At 30.9% G+C, this 26,551-nt stretch overlaps 2 protein-coding genes across 4 annotated transcripts; one reads left to right on the top strand and one right to left on the bottom strand.

Moving 5' to 3' along the window:
• On the bottom strand, window positions 1-8,801 carry LOC111029432 (zinc finger protein 184-like). Of its 3 annotated transcripts, none has more exons than XM_022308426.1 (6): window positions 8,575-8,800; window positions 1,545-1,691; window positions 1,243-1,450; window positions 1,065-1,177; window positions 455-988; window positions 203-322 (listed from the first exon to the last, which is right to left on the bottom strand). In XM_022308426.1, the coding sequence occupies exons 2-6, from the start codon at window positions 1,689-1,691 to the stop codon at window positions 203-205; spliced, it is 1,122 nt and encodes a 373-aa protein (XP_022164118.1). In that variant the 5' UTR covers window positions 8,575-8,800. The 3 variants fall into 3 exon arrangements, with proteins under 3 accessions (XP_022164119.1, XP_022164118.1, XP_022164120.1); XM_022308428.1 differs by having other exon boundaries at window positions 206-322; window positions 469-988; window positions 8,575-8,801; XM_022308427.1 differs by lacking the exon at window positions 8,575-8,800 and having other exon boundaries at window positions 1-322.
• Window positions 8,802-21,706: 12,905 nt separating this feature from the next.
• On the top strand, window positions 21,707-22,785 carry LOC111029435. The gene is made up of 2 exons (XM_022308436.1): window positions 21,707-22,444; window positions 22,530-22,785. Exons 1-2 carry the CDS (start codon window positions 22,088-22,090, stop codon window positions 22,551-22,553), a joined length of 381 nt encoding a protein of 126 aa, XP_022164128.1. The 5' UTR covers window positions 21,707-22,087; the 3' UTR covers window positions 22,554-22,785.
• The last annotated feature ends 3,766 nt before the right edge of the window (window positions 22,786-26,551 follow it).

A 26,551-nucleotide genomic window follows, 5' to 3' on the forward strand; every position in this document is an offset into this window, starting at 1 on the left:
TATTAGATAAATCGATAATTTATTGATGCACCATCTAAATGGTATAGTCCATCTTTAGTTTATACAAACTATTATTTAACTCATTAATTATTTACAATATAATTAAACCAAATATACTAATTATAAACTATAAGTCGTGAACATAATCATACAAACAAAAAATTTACAAAAAAAAAGAAAAACATTTCAAATGTCTAGAGATCTAATGAGCCAAGTTCAATGGCTCTTGTAACTCCTGAACAGGCGTAGGTACACATTGTTCTTCAAAATTTTGAATGTTTGCCACCATTGTGACATCTACGTTGCTGGGTGGCGAATCAAACTATAACACACAAACATAAACTATTATTAATAAAAAACGGAATTTTGTGCATACGATTAAAAATTGTTTGCACAAGACACTGATGTTCATTAGTTGACCAGTGTCCCAGTATACAGTTTTCAGTATGCTGACCTTTTTCGGTCTACCTCTCTGCTTGGGTCCAGGAAGGTGAGCCATGCTAGCGTGCTGCTGCATAATGTGATATCTTAACTTGTCTGACCTCGAGAAACTCTTTGGACACTCTGTGCACATGAATGGTCGTTCTCCTGTATGCGTCCTGTGGTGACGTTGTAAATGTGATAGTCTCAAAAATGACAGATTGCAGAATGAGCACTGATGGGGTTTCAGTCCGGAATGGGTTTGCATGTGACGCCTAAGATTTTGTTTGTTCAGGAACGTTCGTTGGCACGTCGGGCACTCGACAGACCCAGTGAGGTTAACTTTGTTTTGGGCCTCCATAAAGGCTTGAAAATCTACTTGGGTCGGCTGATACTTGGGTTGCGATAGTATTGTGGGTTTGTTTTCGTCCGTATGTTCGTCCATCATCACTTGAGGACTTAACATAGCTGAGTGCTCGAAAGATGTATTATTATCTGATGAATCGTCCTCACAAGGTACTTGGAATGTCCTGGAATCGGTGTCAATTGAGCTGGTACTACCATTTGTCTTTACAAAAAAATAAAATATGTTTTATTTTATTATGTATTAATTTAAAGACTGTAACAAATATTGAATTATTTACCATTTCAAACTTATTACTGGCATCTGGATCAGAAGGTTCAGATTTAATTGGTGTATAATTGAAGGTCGGCTTATGTTTCGATTGATCGTTGGATACAGTTTTCTCTGACAAACCTAAAAATGAATTATTATGTTAAATAGTTATTTTTTTAAATTTAAAATTAAACATTTTAATTAACCTTTGATTTGCAACTCTCTAGCGACTTTTAAAAGAGAACTCAAAGCGCTCTCTTGGACTTCAACAGAACCCACGTACATATACTGGCACAGGCTCTGCATCTCATGTAAAGTAACACCTCTCATTATCACCGTAGGATGTTTACAAGGATTCTCTTGAAAAATCGTCTCAAAGTATGGACTACACGCAGACAAGATTAGCTTATGCGCCTAAACATAAAATCCATAAAATATTCCCGTTAATAATAATTAGAACCACTTATTGTAATTAATTTAAAATTATTGTAAATTTGAAATAACATACCCTCAATAGGCCATCTTGGCAAGCAATTGTTACATCGACGAGAATTTGTTCGTTAAACAGACACTCGAACAGTGCGCGTAAATTTTCCAAATGATTATTCCACCGGAGATGAAATGATTTATTGCCGACTTCCATGTCGTTGGTCATCTAAAAAAAATGTATTAATAAGTATATTTGTTTTTAACTTTATAGAAATATAAACGATACATTAATTTTCTTTAAAACAAACATTCTGTTTTTTGGAAATAGTAAAATTCTCACTTATTTCATTTTTATGCTTTATTAAGATTAGTTTTTTAGTTAAATAAATTATTATTTTTGAATTTTCACAGAGTTTTGTTTTAATAAAATGATTCAAGTGCAGAGATAATTATAATTTTATAATAACTATAGTATTTCTGGAAGATTATTTTTCAAGGTGGGCATTATTTCTATTAATTATTAGTCCCAAGTAATTAATAAATTAAATGCTAATATTACGATGTGTACAAAATACGATTGGATATGAGACACCCATTATGAATTTCACGATTAATAGACAAAATGTTTTTAATGTTTCATAAACAATTCCCGCTGTTTCGTTCATTTTAATATACGCGTAATATAACGAAACATTGACTAAAATTTTGGTCACCCCTGCGAAGTGCCCGGGCATCATGCCGGGGGGCCTTGGATTTAGTATGTGTATATCTGTGTATATATTCACTCACACTTATACACACGTACACAAGCGAGACGCGAACATACACCGTGTGCTGCGGAAAGGGACGGGTGTACGGTTGGGGGCGGGCACGCTACAGGCGGGGGAGCCGGACCTTTTTGGATAGACCTGCTGCATGCACGTCCTGACTATGGGGCAACATTATAAAACCTTAGCGAGGGTCCCGCATGTGCGCACCAACGCAGTGGCTACAGTTTAAAAACGTTCACGGCAATATTCAGCTGATTGAATGTAGAAAATCAACTGTTTCCCCCCGAAGTTAGTTTTAAAATCTAAAACCAAAAATGTGGAGATTATAGAATTTGTAACTTTTGTTGGACTATCGGTGTCGGGCAAAGAAATTCAGTTCAATGATTTAATAACGTTGGTAAATTTTGATTTTTTTCCATCAATTCTATAAGAGGACAAAATCATACAATTTAATTCAGTTATATTAATTAGTCGATTGTAATTTGTTTATGTACTCAACATAATTTCAGATAAAGTGTAAACGTATGCTAATTTAATTAAGCCAATGGCCATAGTCACCAAGGCCTTATTTAATAACAATAATAATAGTAATACAAAATTCAGTTATAAAGCCTAATATAATTAATTAATAAACATACATATTTTATATTAAAATATTAATTTTAATTCTTATGGTTTTGCATTGATAGGTACTCTATACTTTTATAGGGATAAGCTATTTATCTAAATTATGATTTATGTGTGACCTAGTGACTCAGAAATTAAAACTAATAAGATATGTTTTGATGTTACACAAACGTTTTATTTTGATGTTATAATATCATCATAGGTTATGGTATACGCCAACAGTCAACACACAAGTAACTATTTTAGATAACAAGATGATTCTATATTATGTATGAATTTTAATACTTTTGAACAATCAATAAAAAGGTATGATTTTTATCTCTCAAGATTTAACAATTAAAAAAAAAACGAATGAAATTGGTTGCAATTTATAAATGTAAAAGAAAACAACACTTGGAACTTAATTTATTACAATGTGTAAAAGCAAATCACATCGAGCCTACCATTAGTCCGTTGAACGGAATTATATGACATTTTATTATTGTAATTTTACTAACAAGTGATACTGAACTTGGCTCTTCGATCTGGCAGTTCAGCAACCCTTTTTAGCTTGAAATAATTTTTTTTTGTTTCATGTGTGTGTAGGGGGTAGAAAGTGGGGGAGAACTGCCACGAGGGAACCGTCGTAGCGATCGTTAAAAGCGCGGGCCCCGTATATACATATATATACGCGGGCGCGCGCGCGTGTGTATGTGCGCGCGCGCGTTGTGGGGAGGGGCAGCGTGAAAGGGGGATTAAAACAAGGGGGACAGACCCTTTGCTTGGTGACTCAGTGGGGGTATAGGGGGAATCCACAGTCGATAATATTGCACGAAATAATGCAGGGAGAGCCCACGCCATGGAGGGTGAATTGGAGGGGAGAAAAGGACGCGGACCAAAAGCTATGATGGAAAATTATGATTTTTTTTTAGAAAACATTCGACGAAGAATTCTTGGACTTTGAGTCTTTGATGAGCAAAACTATTGTGAAGAGCCAAAAAAAAAATTTTATCCATTAATCAATTTCTACATTTCTATTAAATCGGGGAAAATAAATAAATAAAATAAAAACGTCCGATCTCAGTAGGTGGTGTCTATTGAAGGCAAATCGTGCTGTAGATAGCTTGTTTCGGCATAACAGGTATACCTACGTATTTAATTCATGACCTGCGATTGTTATTTTTGTTATGTCTCGGTATCATTAGTGAACAGTGTGCTGTCCCTTTGCCGGATGTTTAGTAGTGTCTGCAGACAGACAAACAAAAAGTAAGGAAGAAGAAATACGATTTAAAACACGTTTAGAAAGTATGTTGACAGAGTCGTACGTATTGATGGTTGTACATATTTCACACAAAAATGTATTGATTTATTTGCACTTCATTTCTCTAAGTATGAACAAAATAAATAATTATATTTATTATATATGTTATATTATATTGAAGGTGCTCTAAATGCAATTCTCTTATGATTAGTTGGTACATTTTTTTAGATTAAAAAGACGATATAATACATTAAAGCAAGTGATATAAAGCAAAACTTATTGTAGTGACAGTAAATAACATACATTGATAATAATAACTTAACCTATCAGATTTTAGTATAATAATTAATGTAGTAATAATAAGTGGTAATTTTTGAACAAAAATTATATCAAAAAACTAGTATGTCAACAATTTTTACGTTGCCCTGGTAACGTCTGGAGTGAAAAAATAAAAGCTCAAGCATTTTTTTTTTACATTAGAGCAGCCGAAGGCCATGTATTTTTAGACCCTGCATTCGCGTTCGCAGCAGTATTTCGGGGCGGAACAGTTATACGACGTCGCCTGGGGTCGGGCACCACGATGGGGGGTTCCCAGTAGTGGATGGGGTTACCGGGCTTGTAAACGGGTGGTGGGGTGGTGGGAGGGGGGTTGTATAAGGGACTTCCCTCTAGGGGTCTTGTTTTGTCCGTACCGGCACCCCTGAATGCGTATATATCTCCCCCACGATGTTGTGAAACACAATATCGACCCGTCGACCAAAACGCTCTCTCCGCTCATGTATATACAGTGCCGAGTGAGAAATAGAAGGGGAGGAGAGAGAAAAACCCTCGAAGGAAGCCCCTATACGCGAGATTCCAGGTATTAAGTTTGCGAGCCGTAAGGAAAGTGCGTGTAGGACGCTCCCTTCGATGCTATATATAAGGCAGTTTTAGAGCTTCATATATCATCAAAGACTTTTAGGATTTCAGAAGAGAAAAAATTCCCAAAGACTAAATTTGAATTGTAAATATGAAATATTAATTTATTCAGACAATAACTTTAAAATCATCTAAAATATTACTGTACGTAAATACACTCATTTATTTAGAATAAATAGCAACTTTAATGACTCTTAGAATTGGTATTTAAATTTGAAATTAGGACAGCGTTCAGCTGAGTTAGTTTTTAATTATGTAAATTGGGTACATCAAATTTTACTCGACGCTCGTACTATGTACAATAAAAGTATAGTCCACAACAAGTTATTCTATTATAAAATATATATACATAATAGTGTAAGGTTGAATAGTGAATTCATGAGATTATTTTTTAATACAATTTATACCGAGTACTTCGATTTATGAGTACCTAACGGTTTTGATAGTAATACTTGAAGGGTAAAGTAAAAAAGTTTAAAAAACTTGAAAGTTAGTCATATAAACTGTAAAAGTACCAACAATAATCAAACATATAGTTCTAAAGTATGAATGTATTTTTGTTTTACGTATAATATTATGTACGTTCCTACTGTAATCTATAGTCGTTCGTAATAAATTTATTTTATTTAATATAATCATCAAATAGCCGGCTATTGACATTTGACAGATTAGTAGTAATTATTTTATTATTAATATTAAACCAATATCAACGTTGTAAATTGTGTATCAATAAGTAGCTAATACATTGTAGGTTTATTATATTTTGTGGTAGTGTGGTTAGTCTATCGGTTAACATCTCGCATATAATATGTTATTTTAAGGCAAATTCAAGTAAAACTATCACATTACCTATCACAAATAACAAATTCACAATAATTTTAAAATAATTGAAAAATTAAAGTTGACTTGCTCCAATAAAATATAGTTTGTTAATAAAAAATTAAGAAAATGATTATAGATTTTAAAAACATTAAATATATCATTTAAAAAAATGTATTATCCATATTTTATTATACACGCATATAAATATAGACTTATTATACATGTGTGTATGTATTATAAATAAATAAATAACATGCTAAATGAAACGCATACAGGAATGGTTTTTTCTAAAGTAGATAAAGATATATTTTTCCCATTGAAGCATCAATGCAGGATGTAAGTTTTCCGTTTCTTTATTTTTTTATTCATATAATAATTCGGTGTACATATTTTTATGTTGACCAATGACTTTTTCACAGTCATTACTTACCCAACACTAAACAGAGTATTTAAATGTTTTTGTATTCATAAATAACACTAATTTAAAAACTATTTCAACATTAAATTACCTATAATAACACTGAAATCACTAAACCTATGTATATAATTTTATTTAGGTAAGTACATTTTAATTAGAATTAAGGATTGCCATTTTATACAAAGAAGCATTTTAAAATTAAAACAATTAATTTAATTGGCTCACATTTTATGAATATTAGTTATTGGAGGCTGGAAAAGGTGATATTACGTTGTATCTAAACATATTATTATATTATGTACAATAATATGTACATACTATTAGTGTATAATATGACCATTTAATAATATATAGATGCCTATAATAGCCTACGAGTTTTTACATATTACAAAAACAATATTATATTTCTATTAATTAATTAATTAATTTTAATGTGACGACTACCGATAACTATAGAGGCTCCCAGTCCGCGTAGACCACAACAACGCCTTAAAAGCTTATCAGTTATCACAAATAAAATGTAAATTATCTGTTTTCTTTATGGCAAAATCTTAACAATTACTAAAATATTTGTACACTGTAGGTATACACCATACACCAGTGTTATTATTTATTTAATTATTTACAGCTACGTTTAAACCAACTATGTTACACGTAAATTAGATTATTATAAATACGAATGAGGCGAATATCACAAATCTATAGTACACCAATATTACACACGTATAACCAGTTCTACATACGGTAGAATGTAGAAATATAAAATTGATGAAAACAAAAAATTTGGCCTATTTTTTTAAATCTTTTATAATTACAAGCGTAGGTATATTATGTTCTGGACATGACTACAAGGTCTCCGCTAAAATTATACCCATTTTACCTTGGGTACTGCAGACTACAGTGGATATCGAACACAACAGAAAACACGAATGTCGCGTAGATAGAATTACTAGATAGTAAACATTCCAATAACACATCGGACGTAGGTACACGTTGACCGACCGATTCAAAGAGAACGATCGCTACGACTACCCGAAACGTCAATCGACCATTTTTGCTTGAAATACGATGTTTGGACGATATAATAGCTGGGAGATTTGTACCCACCTATGTATTTATAATATTTCGTAATGATTGCTGATTGCAACTCGTGTAAATGGAAATTTGTGGCGATGACAAACGAGTAAGTGACTTTGGGCGACGAAATAACGCGTTTAAGGCCAACTGCATTGCGCTTGAGTATATCCCTCTCGCTCTTCTCCTTTACCCCTAACGAGAACGACACTTATATAATGGTATATCAAGTGGGAGACGGGTAAGGACTATATGTCGTTATCATATCACTACTCACGCACACGCACACACACACACCATTTGCTCGATAATTAACGGACCGATGAGAGACGACAATGATAATACAATCATAAGACGCAATAGGTAGATACACTATACTGGACAAACTATCGATGATTTACGGAGTCGTTGTTTCAACAGACAGAAGATTTGCCGCCGATTTTCACGTGGACAACAGCGGCATTGTGCAACAGCCGAACCCGAACGTCCTTGTCACGCAACTTAACTTTATATTATTATTATTATAGTAACCAGTGATCATCTCAAAACCACCTCATATACATAATACGTGCGATTATATTATTAATATTATGATTAAGGTCTGGGTCCCCCGTCGCCACTGACAGACAGTGCGGTAAAAAAATAAAATCGAAACCAGTTTCGGGGGGACCGGTCCACTGGCGCGCACGCCGCCGCCTAGTGATGTCAATATACTATCCTAGGACAATGTGATACAGTGCCGCGGCTGTCCATGTGCTTTGCGTCCGGACCGTAGCGGAGATAACATATTAAATTATAATAACAAAACATTGTGCGGTGATAACACGCACACGTGCAATCGGTTCACCTGTTGTATAGCCGTCCGTCGGATGCAATGATCCGCGAACTGCCGGAAATAGCCCGTCGGTCCGGTCTTCCGATTCCGCGGGTAAATTATAATATGTCCACAACAATTTTTTTTTAATCAGGAGTGGGTATTCTCGATCTATATACGCGCGTATCCATACAACAGTGTACCCACAACATCGCGTACTAGCCCAGCAGTGCCTTGGTGTAATAATCAAGGCTGCACTTCTGGGCTAGTATTATACGCAAGTTACCTACTATGACACCCGTGCGATACCGACACACCTATATAGATATATTATATCATCGTGTATAATATGCTATTATTGACATTTAGAGTACACCGAATGATACAAAAATAAAAATACATAATAAACATATCGAATAGTATTACCTCTGTTTACGGCTCCTGGGCGACGCAGACGAATATATGCGATATAATATTAATAAATATCAACAATTACGGTACGATATAATACGATAACAATTATTATAACATAGATAACTGATCGAATTTAACCGGTGCTAGGCGTTTGCGGCAGGCAGGCTGGTGGGCGGGCGGGGACGTCGGCAGAACGCGCGTGACACGATTCGCACACGTCGAGAACGTTACTGAATTTCACCACCACCGCCGCCGCCGCCGAACGTACGTGCACGCCGTGGTGCGGCCGCCGGCAACCCCCTCTAGGGTACGGGTCGGCGGCCGTGACGTCATGTGACGCACGCGGCTGTATATGCGCCGTCCCCTCCACCGCCCGCACGGACGCTCACACGCACGCACACCCACCGAAAACCCCCCTCCCATACCTTACATCGAAAAGCATGGTGAGGGAGACCCCCCCCCCAAATGGACGGCGGAGACTTGGCGCCTGTACACAACACACACACACACACAAACGCGCGCGCGCAAACACACACACACACACATGAACACACGCGCCTCGTTCGTACACACACACACACACACACACACACACAAGCACACCCACACATGCACTCGGACGGTGGCAGGTGCACACTGCGGTGGTGGGTACAAAGGGTCCGGACTCACCCGAACCCCTCCGACGACGACGACGACCCCAAACGCCCACGCCCCTCCGACCAGCGTCGGAAAGTCGGCGGCTATTTTCGGGGCACGCACATATAACCGGTTTTCCAGTCCGTTGGCTCGGAGACCAGAGTACAGCGACGTGCCCGATGAGGGGACGAACATTTTCACCGGGGTGAAAGGTACTCGCACTGACATGGTCAGAGGGGGTGTCTATCCACCGACTATCCCGCAGCCACAGCCGACTATGTTATAAAACATGCTCGATAACTGAGTACTGAGCTATAATAGTTGTATGATAATGACGACGATGATGATAATAATAATATTTTTTAATAATAATATCACAATATACCTGTAGTACCGACCGATATTACGTGTGGGCAAACAAGATATCGCACCGATCGGTTCGTAAACGGCAAATAATTAACGGGATGTAATGATTAATGAAACATCACTGCGTTTTATATAGATGTTAAGGTAAGTTAACCGCAGATATAGGAAAAAGGTAACTTCACTGTGGTATGATCGCAGATCGACTTCTGTGTAGAAAGTATAGTAAGCCCAAGCACTCAGGTATCAGGTATGTATAGTGCACAGTGGTCTGAAACGTCCAAAGTTTTTATGGTTTTTTAATAACGTGTATTATTTACACATCCTAGGGAATATCGATACAGAGTTACGACCGTCTATAGGTCAAATTTCAAGAAAACAGTACTACAGTAGCATTGTTCGCAAGATGTTTTCTTTTTTCAATCTCCATCACGTCGAATTACGTTGTTTTAGTTGCCGTGTTCTCCTGTCGTAATTAGACTACATTATTTTTATAACCATTCATAATTTTTATATAAACGATGTGATTATCTTTAAATAACAAAAGAGACACCCTAACTAAAGTTTTTATTTTGTTTTTCTATTTTATATCATACTAAAAATATTAAACAAATTATTTTCGACGTTTTTGTATTTGATAAAGAGTACCACTTTAAATTACAAAGTTCTTTCATTTGTAGTACAAATGGAAATAAATAGAGCAAATTCTCAGATATTCAAAAACAAATAATATCAAATGTTAACAATCTCGGCACACAAATACCATTTTTATAAAGAAAATGTGGGTTTAAGGTTATCACGAAAACCAGTATTTTAACAATTTGTCGACATTTGCGACGTGGGTAATTTTTCAGGCAATCTATTATAATAACATTATGTTACTTAAAAGTATAAACGTGATAAGATATTAAGATATAAATTAACAACTAGGTAATTACCCGTATTAGACAAAATGTGCACTTTAATAATATGTACCTACTTTACTTTCAACATAGCTTACACGTTTTATAACTCACATATTAAGTTCCGTATTAACCTTGTATTAATACAATTTTTAAAGTTTGTATTAGGATTTATTTGTCTGATCGATACTATTTTTCGACGATAGAAATCAAATTAAAAAGTAAGAACAAAGTAATTAATATTTAGGTTTATATTTTAACCAAAAAGTCATATTATAAAATCAAATTAAACAATTAATTAATGTTAGTAAAATAAATAATTTTTATGGTTAAAAAGTTTGTGTTAATATTTAAATTTCTTCAGTAAAATCAAAAATTAAAAAAAATAACGATAGGTTTTTAATTCGGGATATTGTTGAAAACTTAAAAAAAAACAGTTCTTTACAATCGATTATATCTGTTAATAGTGGAAAATTTATATTTAATTTCATGCAATAATGTTTCAATAGTTGTATCTGAGATAGTAAATAGATACATCGAGGGTATATGCATACTAAATGCATTACTTAAAAGTTAAACTGTAAATTGTTCGATAGTCTTTTCACAAAAATGATTGAAGTCCAACAAACAATTTGATAAATTTTATATTATGAATAGTGAGTGGCTATAATCAAAATTCCTCCACTAAAACCACAAACTTAAGTTTCCAATTCTGCAAATCAGGGCTTATTTTACGTATTTGGAAAAGCTAGACACGCACTTAATAATCAATTTTTGAGTAACTGATTTTCCATAATTTAATATTATTAATTTAAGATAAGACAGCAATTAGTAGTTTCTACAGGTATAAGAACTTATTTGCAATAAGAAAATCATTTTATACACCTACCTGCTTAGTACATTAGTGAATAATGATTAATAATTGTATATAATTTAAAAATGTTAACTACTAAACTATGTTTATTAATAGAAATCGTAGGCAAGAGCACCACGATTTAGGGTTTTCTATGAATACGTAATACCGAAAACCGATAAGAAAATCACTGATAAACCGGTTGCCGACGCATGTGGACTATTATATTTATAATTATTATATGTTTATTATAGTAGAGTACTGTACTACAGTTAACTATTCGTTATCGTTAATAATTTTGTTATTGGCATTTATTTTCCCATTCGGTAATAAAACGATCACTAAAGACTGAACGACAGCCGGCAACGACGCGTTTTCAGTAAGCCGTAAGTAAACAAAATTTATAATACTGGGTCTATACACGGGGTTTCCGTTTCCCTTTTTGTAAATTAAATTACTAATATTATATTTAAATAGTTGTAGCCGCAGATACACGATGATAATGATACACAATCATAAGATTTGGTGTGTTGTTTATCGGTCAAATCTTGAATGGAAATATGTAAGATCTACCGTAGTAGAAACTAGAAGTATCTTTTCTTTTTTTTCTTTTTTTTTTATTTATTTATAAAGTTTTCCTGACAAAATCATCTAAACTTAGTTATATAAAGAACAAAAAATTTGTTTGGCTATTTATAAAAAAGATATTAACATAATATAATGTAATAATAATTAACTAGGTTGAAGATAGGCTACTTTAGGACATCATGGGGACGACCACGTTTTAGTCTTCGATTGATGGGGCCGACATTTAACCCGAAATGCAGTGGACCGCTTGCTTTGCGTAGATGACAGAAGAAACTTGCCGATATATCCTTTATGTAGTTCTTAATAGTTGGTAAATTGAAGTCGGTGTGCATCGAGAAACTAGAAGTATCTTATTACGTAAGCAAGTTAGTAGCAATTTAATGCTTTTTTCCACAACTCGGCACATTGAACTAGAGAACTACAACAACCGTAAAAGGAAAATCATTTACAACTAATAAGGATACCAACATTTTTGGCACTGCCAAAAATGGGGTGTCCTGTAAAAATGTTGAAGAGTCTTCAGAACAAACTAAACGTCGAAAAATCAATAATTTGAATGTATCTTGGAAATACAATTCGTATGATGAAAGTAATGCTTTAAAATTAAATCAATTTTTTAGAGACATAAATTTAACATTTAAATCTAGAACAGTTTTAAAAATGTTAACTATACTCGTAACAATATTCTAAAACTATAAATATTAAATAGTTAATATGTTTATAATGTCGTTAACTATTTTATATTTTTATATAACTATTAACTCTTGTTATAAATTTAATAATCAATAAATATCTGTCATATTAAAAAATAAATATGTTTCTTAGTAAATATATTTTGTTAAAATACTGAAAATAAAAAATAGTATTTGTGCAGATCGTTTACTAGCGCAAAAACAAATAATTGTTTTTGAATTGCTGAAAACTTGCTCTATTATTTTCCATTTGTTCTACAAATAAAAAATTGCTTAATTAGAAGTCTGAAATAGTGTCTTCCCGAAGTAGAGTTAAGACTCTATGTGTAATGAATCCACAATCGAAAATCTACTTCATAAAATATATTTTTTTTTTTTAAAGTTTATTTGTAAGCTTTAAGTCATCATTTTTTTTATTAAGTTACGCTGTGATTTGTTTTTATTAATAATTAAAAAGACTGGTACGAATCCGTACGTTTTGTCACCTTCATACAAAGTTACAAACGTACTGAATTGAAAATCTTCGTTCAGCAGAATTTAGTTTATGTCGATAGTTTAAATATTACAGTTAATTGACTTGTTATCAAATTTAAAATTATATATATCATCTAAGGCACATCCACAAGTCTATTGTCATTATTTAAACTTTAAAGCGAGTTATGAGAATTTTAAAATTGCATTCTTTATTTTACATATTTAAGACTCAATTTAAACTTTAAATATCATTAGAAACCTATAAGATATTAAGATGCACTACATAATTCATATATATATATATAATAATTAATATATTATAATGCTCGATTAGAATGCTGGGTTGATAAATTGATTCACTCTAATATAGCTAACCGCACAAAATGCATTGTGCTGAATGAACATTTACGATGTTTTACGTTCGTATACGGAGACAACACATTTGGTACCATCAGTCTTCTTAAACATGTATGTGATTACAAAACAAACATTTTAATGATCTTATCTCAAAAATTGATGTTAAACTCTGCTTTAATGATATTGTAAAATACCTATTGACTCATACAAACATTTAAACTGAAATTGTACTAATTAAAAAAAAAATTAGAGTATTCGCTCTGGTGTATAGTAGGTATTGAGAGTACCTCGATCGTCATTAATAATAATTGAAGTTACTGTAATGTGTGTGGTATATAAATATGTGTATGAATAATAGTAATAATAGTGTATAAATTCAATTATGAAATATTGCATACTAAAACCATTCTAAACCTAGACCGTCTCTCAGCTTATATTATTTTCAAAGGGTATGTATTATATATTATATATTATATCATATATTTTATAGATATAAGTAATTTATTTTTCTTTAAGGCGTAGTACGGTTGATGGAACTAATTTTTTGCTAAAAACCAACCGCATATATTATATATTAGTTATTATTTATTATAGTACTATTTGCTGCTATTATAATTTCAGTCAATACCTGCATGCTGTAGAATAAGTTCCTGAAATAAATGGCTTAAAATTCATCTAAATATTTTGAAGAAGTATAGAGAAATTTTAACTTTTAACCTTTCCAAAATACCAACTTATTTTTTACTATCTACTTCATAAAGTGTTTATAAACACAAAAAAATCACATATATTATATAATACACATCATTGTGAAACCCATCTAAAACTCTAATTTTATTCCTTGTCCAACAGTTATTATATTATAGAGTTTACTCTTTGAACGTATTTCTTAATTTCACTGCTACAATTTTGAAAATTGGCCTTGTTCAGTGTTTATTTGTTGTGCACGTATAAAAAATCAAATAAATTGCCGTCGTATATTTACTAGCTTAGGGTAAAATGAAGTATCAGTAATAATGGGCATTTCTTTATGAAAAGTTTTCTCGATGGGACTTACATGTAATAGTTGGGACCATTTGGCTTAATTTTACAGTACAAATTTAAAAATAAAAAATTTAATAGAAAGTTGATTTTCAAAAAATACTCCAATAAGTTTAGATACCTAATACATAATAATGATACAGTATTATAGGTATATAAGTATAGATATTATAAAATGTATTAACTAATTATTATTTTCTTTGATTTAGCTGAAAATAAAAATAAAAATATCTTCTATGTTTATCTGTATTATTATTATATAAGATTAAAGCTATTTTTCATAAAAATAATATAGGTACCTATTATAGGTATATAATGATATAACACAATATTATATTATCTTATAGGTAGACCTAACCAAATTGATACGTCGTCATAATGTTCTTACCGTTTTTACTGTGCTAAGTAAACTTAACATAGAAATGAATTATTAGATTTCCAATAAAATAATATAAATATTATTTAAAATTTACAGAGTTTTATAGATTTTTGGCGTAATATTGTCTTCTACTTCTGAAATAAGTGTTACAAGTAAATTCTTAAGACTTGTGGCCTTGTGTTCACTGTACAAAAGACTTTTAACACAAGTTAAACTGAAGGATCCAATGTGGTATTCAACGTACCTGTTTAAAAAAAAGTTAATATAATTAAAATAATTTTGTCATTTTCGATATTTTATTGACGATATGGACTATTTTATACTGATAATTCTTAGCATAATATATATCTTGAGTTTCGGTCTATTCACTCGTCAAAAAAGTTAAGCAATATCTTTAATGATAAAGTATAACATCTTATTGCTATCAGTAAATCAGTTGGTTATTGACCCCTTTCGTCGTTTCAACTACTTGTATATGAAATACACGTAAAATTGACCGAAGATAACCTATGATTATTTGATAAATGGTAAGTAATAAAGGTGTATAAAATATGTATAAAGTTAGTATTCTATGGTTTAAAAATAAACGGATAAGAAAAATATTAAATTTTCAAATTCTTAATTATTTTAGTTTGTATTTTTTTGTGATTTCCTGATACTTATACGTATAATTTACTGGAAATAACCTATTCTATTCTATATTTATCGATTTAGCGAATGGTAAGCATTAAAGGTATATGAATAAGGTAAGCGTTATACGGTTAACCCATAACCATACTGCATCCATTTATAAAATATGTCGAAAGTTCAAATCTTTACAATATTAATGTATAATATAATATAACATTAAACCTGCACCATATATGGTTATAATTTATAACTTTCAAATATAATAGGTACAGGGACGGATCCAGGGGGGGGGGCTATGCCCTCCAATAGAAATATTATTTCCCAAATTTTTTAATTATTCTACAGATCCTGATATTACTATACTTTAAATTACATGACGTACTCGTATGTCTGATAATTTAATATATTATTATACGTATCATTCTGGGATGCACAAACTAAGACAGTACTATCTTAGTTCGTGGTGGACAGTAATTCCAGTATTGTAATTTTACATTAACAAAAAATTGTGGGCCCCTAGATATTTGCTCTGGATCCGTGCCTGAATATAGGTATCATATATTAAATACACGCATGATTGTAATTTGTTTTCGGGATTTGTATGTTCAAGATTTATAGTTATATGGTTCAAATAGAAATTTATAAACTCGATATTTTAAATAATATAATATTAATGCCAAACGAGATATCTTCTGGTGTAAAATTAATCCTAAGATAATGTCAAGGAGTAAAAGAGGTCGGTGCCGTAAATTCTAATGATAATGAATATTTATCATAATTACTAAATGTGTTTTTAATATTTGAGTATTTTAATCTATAAATTATAATATACTCAAATAAACCAAAAAAACAGTATAAACTATTTATTATATTTACATAAATTGATGTATGTTATTCCAGTTGGATCATAAATAATTATTATAGTTACCTATTAATATACATTATTATGCATACATTTTATTACTCGGTACAGATGAAATAGTTGTTCAATTACAATGATTATATAATTTGTATACAGGTACCTAGTATAGGTACAGTTAATTTTGAGTGATTTATTAAGGTAGTTATAATTATTTTATAGAATTGTAAATGTTATTATCATATTCTTGCAAATAAGTAGGCTAATAACCATTTCCATTAAATTCGTAACAATTTAACAATTAATAACAATAAAAAGTAATAATTAATATTCAAATACGAGTATGCTGATTCAATATTATGTAGGTAAATTGAATATCATAAATTGTATTTTAAAAATAAATTCCTGTGTTAGCATAATGCGTGTAGTGGTATATAAAGTTATTTTTTACAAATTAAAATTAATAAAAATTGTCAGAATAAACTTGAAAGTCTATTGAAGAAGTATTAAAAATAAAAAGTCCGGTATAGGAGCCGGTATTTGATTAAGGTTTTTATGCATGTAATTTCTAGCTATACAGGGGCAATACAATTAACAGTACGGTAAAATAAAATCAAACCATTTCAACGGTCAAAAAAGACTTGACGGGAAACAAAATTATTGCAAAATAGTCGAATTATAATAACTATTTATTTTATTTGAAAGAGGGAAACTTTATTCAGCTCAATTATTAGATTCCGATTTTTAGTACAATTTCAATAACGCAGTAAAAATATAATTAAAATAATTTGTAAGTATTTAGACGTTTATTATAAATACTGAAATTAAAGATTTTTAAATTGGGGTTCAATGTGATATGTATAAAATCTCTTTATTTTAAAGAAGAAAATTATCAACATTTGACTATTTCACGAGGCGTGAGAGTTTTTCCTATGAGTCACTTTTTTGTTCTAAAAACACACCTTTAATATACCTAGTTATAGCTTCAGTATCATGCTAATGATAATAATTATTGTGATTTCTAATGGTTTGGTAAATTGATTTTTATAATATCTGTTATGATTAGAAGCCAATTAGGTAAACTACCTTTACAATTTGGCGATATTACTCTAAGACTAAATGATTTATGAGATAAAAAAAAACAATATTATGTTGGTCTCTACATTTCTCAATGATTGATAATAATAAATATTACCTTTTGTAATAATATAATATCAGACATTAAGCACTGTTGCAAGATCCCATGTGTGACAGTAGAAAGTTTCCAAATTAAAAAAAAAATTTTAATTTCTGTTTTTTTTTACTAAAAACGAGTATATTTACAATCTGCATGCACTAAATACTTTATAAATTAGTACCTAAGATCAAAAAATATACATATAACTATATAAGAATGGTTATATTTATGGTGGTGTCTATTGACAATTGACATTAATATTACAATTTTATATATTTATATAATTGTACTCCCAATGGCTCATGTTGCCGCTGGCTCTCAATAAAAAAAAATTGCTTTTTATAATATCTAATTTAGGTAATATTGCAATAACATATACAATATTATTATTACATATTGAATTATAATAAAGTTACCTGTGGAAAAAATACATTTTTTTCAAAAAAAAGTGGAAATAATTTTTTCAGCTTACAATATTTTAAAATTAAAATCTTATACTTTTAAACGAACTGTGTAAGGACGAATCCTTGTAACGTGCCCCCGTATTAACTATTAACCAGTTATCACAGGAGCCGCTATTAATATAAAAATAATATATAATATATGTATACATTTTTTTATGTCTTTAAACCACTTTATAATACTTTGTAATGTTAATGTTTTGAAATGTTATTATACACATATATATGTATAAATGTTTGTACATACTTATGAATACATATACAGTATTATTGTATATGATTTTTTTTTTGAGGTGATGACATACTGCTGCAGTGGTGACACAATATTCTACAACATTTTTATAATAAAAAAGTCTTATATTTTTATATAATCATAATATATAGGTAGCCATATAGGTACTAAAATTTATATAGTTTATATTTTTTTTTAACATTTCGTTAACTTTCTATAAATGGCATAATAATGTCGATTTAGAAATTGCTTAATTATTTATTTATTTATTATTTTTTTTTGATGAATAATAAAACCAACTTCCTTGTGTTAATTGTCCTAAATATATTATGAATGATAAAACAATTTTAAATAATTATAATGCGTTATATTTTATTAAATAATTCTACAACTTTAAAATACATATGTTATTAATAACGAAACAGTAGGTATACCATTATAAATAAATTTAAATTATTTTGCTAATAATTATCATCGTGTTTAGACTGTTTAGAGATAACAATATTAAAACTTATTTATACGGATTCATTAATTGATTAATTTTTATTTTTAAAGTGTGTCTGCATTAATCGTGTTTACCGCACAAGTCATGTCTAGAACTGTAACCTATTTATTTATTGTACAATATTAAATACTAAGTAGAATACTTATTATTTATTGTGCTTGTGCCTAATCAAAAATCAAATTATATTAATATGATCAAATAAGACTAATAAACTCTGTGAAACGTTATCGTATGTTCAATATAAAATATAAATCGTGTAATTCGTGTTTTGACCTGCAAGAAGGTCTTCTTATTACCTATTCACTAAAAGAATTTCAACGATGACTGCGAAACAGTAAATTTTACACAAAAAAACGGGACACCTAATCCACAATAACCACGAGACTTTTTTCTCGTTTGCAAACAAAATTTGGGTCTGCGTACGTTAAGAAGTTTTTTTTTTGACGTGAAACGAAATAGAAACCCGCGTAATTTCGTAGAATTGAACGTGACAAAGGCGGCCCGGGGATTCTTCTGCGGAATGGAATATAAGAGAAAAAAAATACCGCCCCCTTCGGAGTCAAGACGTCGGTACGGTCCGTACGGCATACAGGTCTATTTGTGTGTGCGTATATATATATATATATATATGAATGTGTGAGTATTTTTTTCATCACGTATAGTTTTACCCTAGGGTTTTTTCTCCATACGCAGACCCCTCGTTATTATAACAAATCCCGTCGATATTTATTTATTTTTCTCTTTCTTACCAGTGAATGTTTAAATATATGCTGCCGTGCTGGCGTTGAGGTTGTAGGACCACTCGGTCAGTGAGCTAATTTTATGTTTTCAAATTAATTTCGTTTAAATGGCTCTCAATTATTACTTAACTACTATGAAGTAAGTAAACGAAAACGATGGTTGCAATGAGCGTATATGAACGAAGGATAAGCAACAGCATTTGTCCGACACAAGAGTATACTTCATTGGAAAAGATAAAACAATTTAATCCAGAGAGATTTTTGGAATCAAAATGTTGTTATTCCTTTAGTATAATATATGGCACGATTTTAAAACTTTTTTTAAACTCTAATAACTAATTACTTAATATGGCCAACTAACTTTGTTTTGTTATTTTTTGATTTGAAATGTTTGAACAACTTGAATAGTTTCCATTATAATCTTTATGTTATTATAAACGAGACAGAAAAAGGTTTAATATTTATTATAACACGTGTTATCAATATAAATTAGAAAACGAGTTTAAATGGATTCATGAATTGTTATTGTTTTGGCAATAATAACAATAATAATATTTTTCAACTCAATGTCCTAAAAAAAGCGAGTGGTACTTCATGTATGAAAACAAATTGTAAAAGGGTGGTACCGTGTAAATCCATCTCTATATGGATAGCTGTTAGTTGTTAAGAGGATGTTGCCCACGTGTCTTACACACGTACGACACAGGTCATTTTCGTTCACTAGTTTCAATAGTGTGCTATTAGTTTTGGTATTAGAGTGAATTGACCTATTATCAAAGTTTTAGGTAAAGAACATTATCTATGTTTAAGCGTTTGCGGATTTTAAGGTATTTTAATTTTCAAGCGAGATATGAGTATGTGAAATAACACAAATCGGAAATGCTCATATCTCGCTTGAAAATTAAAATATCCAAAAATCCGCCAACGCTTAAACATAGATAATGTTCTTACTTAAAACTTTGATAATAGGTAAATTCACTCTAATACCAAAACTAATAGCACACTATTGAAACTAGTGAACGAAAATGTTCTATGTCGCACTCGTGTAAGACGGAGACAACAAATGCATGGGTAGGGTCCTCTTAATGATTTTGTCTAAAACTATTTCATTTGTAATTTTATGCTGATAAATGGTAAATTCAAACTGATCGTTCGACATTTGTCCTGCTTGCGTTATTTGTATATTACTGTAGCAAAATGGGTTTACACGACAGAAACAAAAAAACAACGACGTGGTTAGGTCAACGGTCAAATTTAATCATTCTTCTCCGAATCTGCAGAGAAAGACGAACTTGCAGCAGGGCGCGGAAGATTAGAGTGGCCTGCAGGTGACGGAAATTGGCCGTTTAAATCTAAAGCTTATATATTGTTTAATAATAGTATGCGTTTAAGTGTTGTACGACCGACCCACCCCTTCTCCAGCGGTGACAAACGTTAAGCACCGATAGTACGTCTCGTCCCCGCACGACCATTTACATATCAGTTACTCAGTTGTCGCATACGGTTGGATGTTTTCGAATCTATTTTACCAGAGTGACGTGCCGTGAGGTTAGGTCCTGTGTAAAGGACACCAGTCTATAATATTAATTATAGACGACGTAGTCGCGGACGCGGCGTGCGGCATCGCTCCGTATTATAATAATAATAATAATAATAATAATATTGTACAGTCCAGAAATTCGGTTATGCATCACGAACGCGCGTTGTACGAGTTGCACGTGATTTTTGCGGATATTTTGTTAATCTCGACGACCGCACTCCAACGCCTCGCCTCTTACTGCAGCCAGAACACGTCTAGCGACATGTATACCAATACTCTGTGTTGTAGAGTCTAGACGTTTGTTTTCATACATTGATAGGTATATCAGTAAATGATTTTTCGTTTCTTTTGTATGCGTATATAGTTTTGAAATAATATTATACCATGCAATGAACCACAGTGTCGAATATATTAATGTGAGTTTTTCAATTGTATTTATATTTGATTGTAACTTGTAAGTTAAACCGATATTTGGGCAAACACATGTAATATATAATTAACATTAAACGTCTAATTTGTATGCGCTAACAGTAAACAGTGTTAAAATGCCATAGACAATAATATTATACTCATATTATGCGTTATTGTTTACTTAATATTTGTAACACTTAAAAGTACGTTATTTTACAACAAAAAGTAAAAACAGTCTTAAACCATTTAGATAAAAATATCATCAATACATATAGTAATGAATAATGATATATTGATTATAAACATTTTAAATGTCAGTACATCCATCTCCATCTGTATCTATTAAGAATATTTTATAAGATATTTTTGTTCAAAATAATCATAGATTAGAAAATTCATTGTTATCAATCAATTGTATAATGTAAAATGGATTCATTTTTTGTCAATGCATTTCATTGTAAACTAGTAGAATATTTATTTAGGTAACTATGATTTCTGTAAAACACCATACTATTTTTTTCTATAACTATGATCGTCATTGGAAGATATTGTAAATCTTTATACAATATAGGTACTCGTGTGCACTATTGTTTTAATTGTATATATTGGTAGCGCATGGTCTCATTACTTATATACAATTGGCTATGAAATACTGAATCGGACATCGTGCGTATTAACTGTATCAATGGACGCCAACTGCAGAAAGAGGAAACGCGAGTTTTTTGAAGTTAATGTCCGTGCTGTAACGGACACTCTGGACCTATCTGTTTCGCCATTTATGGGGATAAAATGCCGTTCATTACGTCGGATGCAAGGACCTTGGGCGTTTCGATCGATACCCCGAAATAATATGAACCTGCCATACAACATAACAACTTATCAACAATTGGTGGTGTATGGATCTTCGAAAGCATGGCCGTCATTTCTAATACAGAACCTCAGTGAAATAGTCGTCAGACCTCGACGGTCTGGGGGATATAAATCACTTTGGAGACGGTCCAAAAAGTTCCTAAGAAACTGCGTTGCAAGCGTCGGATGCCAAGTTTGTTTCTGCCTCTGAATTTGTAATATTTATTTTTTCAAATTCTTAGTAATAATCTTCCGTCTCTAATGTGTGCTTACGTTAGATGACTCGTGGCCCCTATGCATAAACTATCTGCAGGACGCTTTATTGGTCAGTTGGATAACGAGAATGCGCAGCCGCTGAGACGTTCATGTGCTCGGTCGTCGTCTCGTCAGTCGTCAGTGGTCTCTTAATCTAGCCATAATACGTATAGGCACAGTACTACAACAGTGGTTTAAAAATGTTTGTCAACTGGATATCAACGATTATTATTGTCATAACTATTTTTCAATACTTGTTTTGGATTGTGTATAATAAAACTTGAGTACTCACAAATAATTATGTTTTGCATTAAATTTGTTTGGTAAATGTATAGATAAAAGTTTTTTTGAGCGATAAAGTTCACCAAAAATCTTATCAGCGTTAATAATTATGGAATTTTGATGGTGAATATGCTTAAAATACAATATAACTGTATAGTAATTAAAATGAATATAATTTACCATATTATATAATACCACTTTAGTTCGATTCCTTTTGGAATATTCAAACCGTTGCTTATTGGTTTTACAATATTTTTGGCTGATATCATACTTTGGGGCATTTATAATACGCATAAATAAAATTATAAATACGTTTAATAAAGTTAAACTAAAAGTAAAGACGTATAGTGACCAATATTAAATGAAAAGTAATGTAGGTACCAAGGGTACATTTTAATATCAATTTTGTATGTTTGAGCCATTTGTAATGAAATAAGTGATTATTTTGATAGGTGGAAAGGTGTATAAAGTGCAGGCGCTTAAAATAAAATAATATTTATTGATTTAAATGTAAGGTTAAATTTTCTCAAATACTTAAGTTTAACTGTAAATAACAGCGCTAAAATGCATATAATTTATAACTACCGAGTTTGTCAACTACTGAGTGAGTACTGAGTACTTAGGATTAGTTTTGATTGTAAAAATTATTTTAAGTTGAGAATTAAGTACTTTAACAATTATTTGTCATTGATTGTTTTAATACTATCACATGTTCGACTGGCATGTCATAAGTGATTTACGTAATAAAATACCTTTAAATGCACATTGCACATCTACATTCTGCATATTTTTAATTAACTTAAAAATTCTAATTCCGTATGACGTTACGTATAAAGTTACGTCTATTGTATATCTGGATTCATTAGCCGTTACTCTTATACTCATCACAATACACATACAGTGTTATACAATGTACAGACGTACAGTGCTGTGTACACTGTACTTGTGTCTTGTACTCTTGTGTGTTAGTTCTTTGAACTTATACAAAAAAAATAATATATATTACACACATTAATTTCATAATGAAAACTTCGACAGATTATGTGGCCCTTAAAATATATAAAATATGTAAAATATTGGAGATCAAACTTTAAATTAAATCAAATAATATATTTCTATGGTAATAGTTTAACACCTTTTTGATATTTAATAACATTAGTTTTATTGTAGGTACTTGGTGAGTGCTTCCTTCCAAGTGTTTGGAAGGTTGTTGTGGTTCAGCCTTTGATGGCGAATGCCTTTAACAATGTTTTTAGCGTTTCTTTGAGTAATATTATTATAATTTTTATAGTTTTGTTGAAGTTCTTTTTCAATGAAAAGGTGGAGTAGGTACCTTTATTTGGAATGTTATACGTAATTGGATGAGGGATGTGCAGAATTTTCTTTTAATAATTGTATGTTTTTATAGTATCTATGGAAATGTTGTTATTTATGTAGTTTATTATAAAACAAAATATATTATAATATCGTTATATTAGGTTTTTTTTGATAAAAGTTTATCTCTTCTTATAATTGCAAAAATACAATATTTCACAGTACTATTGACGAAGTTAACGACAAGTTTTATTTTGAATATTAGCTACGATATACAATCAAAAATCAAGTACAAAAATAAATTGATGCAATTTAAAAGAATTAAATAATGTCTGTATATATTAATAGATACTATACCTATTATAATATGCATATTAGCTAGGGACTAGTGTTGAAGGTTTTTTTTTCGGTAAACATCGGTCTTATATCAGTACCTATATATAGGTCCTATATAGTATCTATACGTCTAAACCGATTATTGCTCAAATACCACTCGAATAGTATACCATAATACCCAAGTTCTGATGTACCAAAACACCGTGTACTTTACATAATATCGTATATTATATTACTATATGGGTTGATGCTGTTAATAGTTTTGTTCGGTACCTATACCTATTATAATGCTGCAATTCCGCAATACCGATATCCGATTTCAATACCGTCAACCCTATCAAGGTCTTAGGTGTTCCAGTATTACAATTTTCTGGTATATGCAGGTATTACGGTTTTTCCGGAATGTACCGATAATATGGTGCACCGTATGGTGACTGGTACCGATTCTAATATCCCAATACACCGGTATCCGATTTCAATACCGTTAACCCTATTATTAGCTTAAACTATAATGTACTACTTTATTCTTAAACGGTTCTATTATTAGTAATATACAAAATATTAAAGTTAAACTGGTTAAGTATAATTATTTATGTAGTATAGCCTCAACTGCTAGTAGAGCAGTTAGACTTTTCAGTTTTCATAATATGTATTGATCAACATTTTGTCATAGTTTCCAGTATTTCAAGTCTGAAAGTATTTTGATAATCTAATTCTCTAGATTGATTTATTTCAGTTGTAAAGTAAAAAATTAATTGTAATATGTATTGCATGTTTTGTAAATTACGATAGATAATGCAACGATTATGTCCAAGAATATAATTAAAGTAAAAATCAGTTGTCATGTGCCGCCATCTCGTGACTGAAGAATAAAGTCATAGGTTAAGGATACTCGGATAGGTGGTTCAAACAAATACAAGTTTTGTTAAAATAATAAATAACAAAAAATATTACATGCATCTGTAAGTACTATACATAGTCACTTAATAAGAAAAATCGTATATTATGCAAACAAAAACGTAACCAAAATCATATCAAAATTATAAAACGAAAAGAACAATAATTTAAGGTTGAACAATTTTAATGACAATCAAATGGGAAAACTTAAGATTGAAAAAACGAAATTAAAACGAAATTAAAACTATAAATAAATGGAGAAAAAATGGAAATGTCAAAAACGTTTTTAAGCCTTTTGCTCCTTTCTTCAAATTTTAGAATCAAGTTATAAATAAAAAATGAGCCGTTTCCAACTCTTTTAACGAGAACAATTAAATACCAATTCGATTCAAACAAATGAACAACAAAAACAAGTAGGACCGAATACAGATTGATGTTGGTCACTAATCTGTTTTTGTTTGTTTTGCTCAAGATAGTGTTGTCTATAAAGAAATTGAAAACAGTTATAAATCTTTGCAGTCAAAAAAAATATGAGTGAAAATCGGTTCTTTTTTAGCCTTTGGGTACCCTACTTGGTATAATAATAATATCTTGATATTATAGTAGTATATATTATGTGGCAGTATTTAAAGAGTTTGAATGTTATATGGAATATTAATATATTATTTTACCTCGTCTAATGATTAACATTTAAACAAAGTGATGCGCGACGTATTGTCGTACTATGTATACGTCAGGATGGGCTTAAAGGCTTAAATAAGATTCAATATTTAAATATCAGTTTTATAATATAATATTGAAATTCAGAAACAAATTCCATTCCATACAGTTATAAAAATGTGTGTCAAATGTCAATAATCAAACATTTTTATGGTTTATTTTAGGATTTTGAGTTAAACGATGAATATATTAGTTTTGCAATGATTTGGGGTCCTTTTTTTGTATCTGAAGTCATTTTCCTCATACGAAGTTCTTATAGTAATTCAAAATATGAATGGTCACAATTCATAATTTATTTTTATTATTGTCTGAAGTTAATATTTCGACAAAATGAGTAAGAATCACAACAATTCACCAATTATGTTGTAGTTCAAAATTCATAAAATATGTTATTTTAATACTTAGGTAAGGATTTAACGTTTAATACAATATTCCTCATAAGTTGTTCTTACTAGAAACAAAAATTAAAAAAAATTGGCATAATGTCATTTTATTT

This window comes from Myzus persicae, unplaced genomic scaffold, assembly GCF_001856785.1.
Source record: "Myzus persicae strain clone G006 unplaced genomic scaffold, MPER_G0061.0, whole genome shotgun sequence".
Taxonomy (NCBI): domain Eukaryota; kingdom Metazoa; phylum Arthropoda; class Insecta; order Hemiptera; family Aphididae; genus Myzus; species Myzus persicae.

Coding starts and splice junctions, on each gene's coding strand:
- LOC111029432 (XM_022308427.1), bottom strand. CDS start 1,691: ATGACCAACGACATGGAAGTCGGCAATAAATCATTTCATCTCCGGTGG. Junction 1,451..1,544: donor GCCAAGATGGCCTATTGAGG/GTATGTTATTTC, acceptor TTTTATGTTTAG/GCGCATAAGCTAATCTTGTC. Junction 1,178..1,242: donor TAGAGAGTTGCAAATCAAAG/GTTAATTAAAAT, acceptor ATTCATTTTTAG/GTTTGTCAGAGAAAACTGTA.
- LOC111029435 (XM_022308436.1), top strand. CDS start 22,088: ATGGACGCCAACTGCAGAAAGAGGAAACGCGAGTTTTTTGAAGTTAAT. Junction 22,445..22,529: donor TTGCAAGCGTCGGATGCCAA/GTTTGTTTCTGC, acceptor TGCTTACGTTAG/ATGACTCGTGGCCCCTATGC.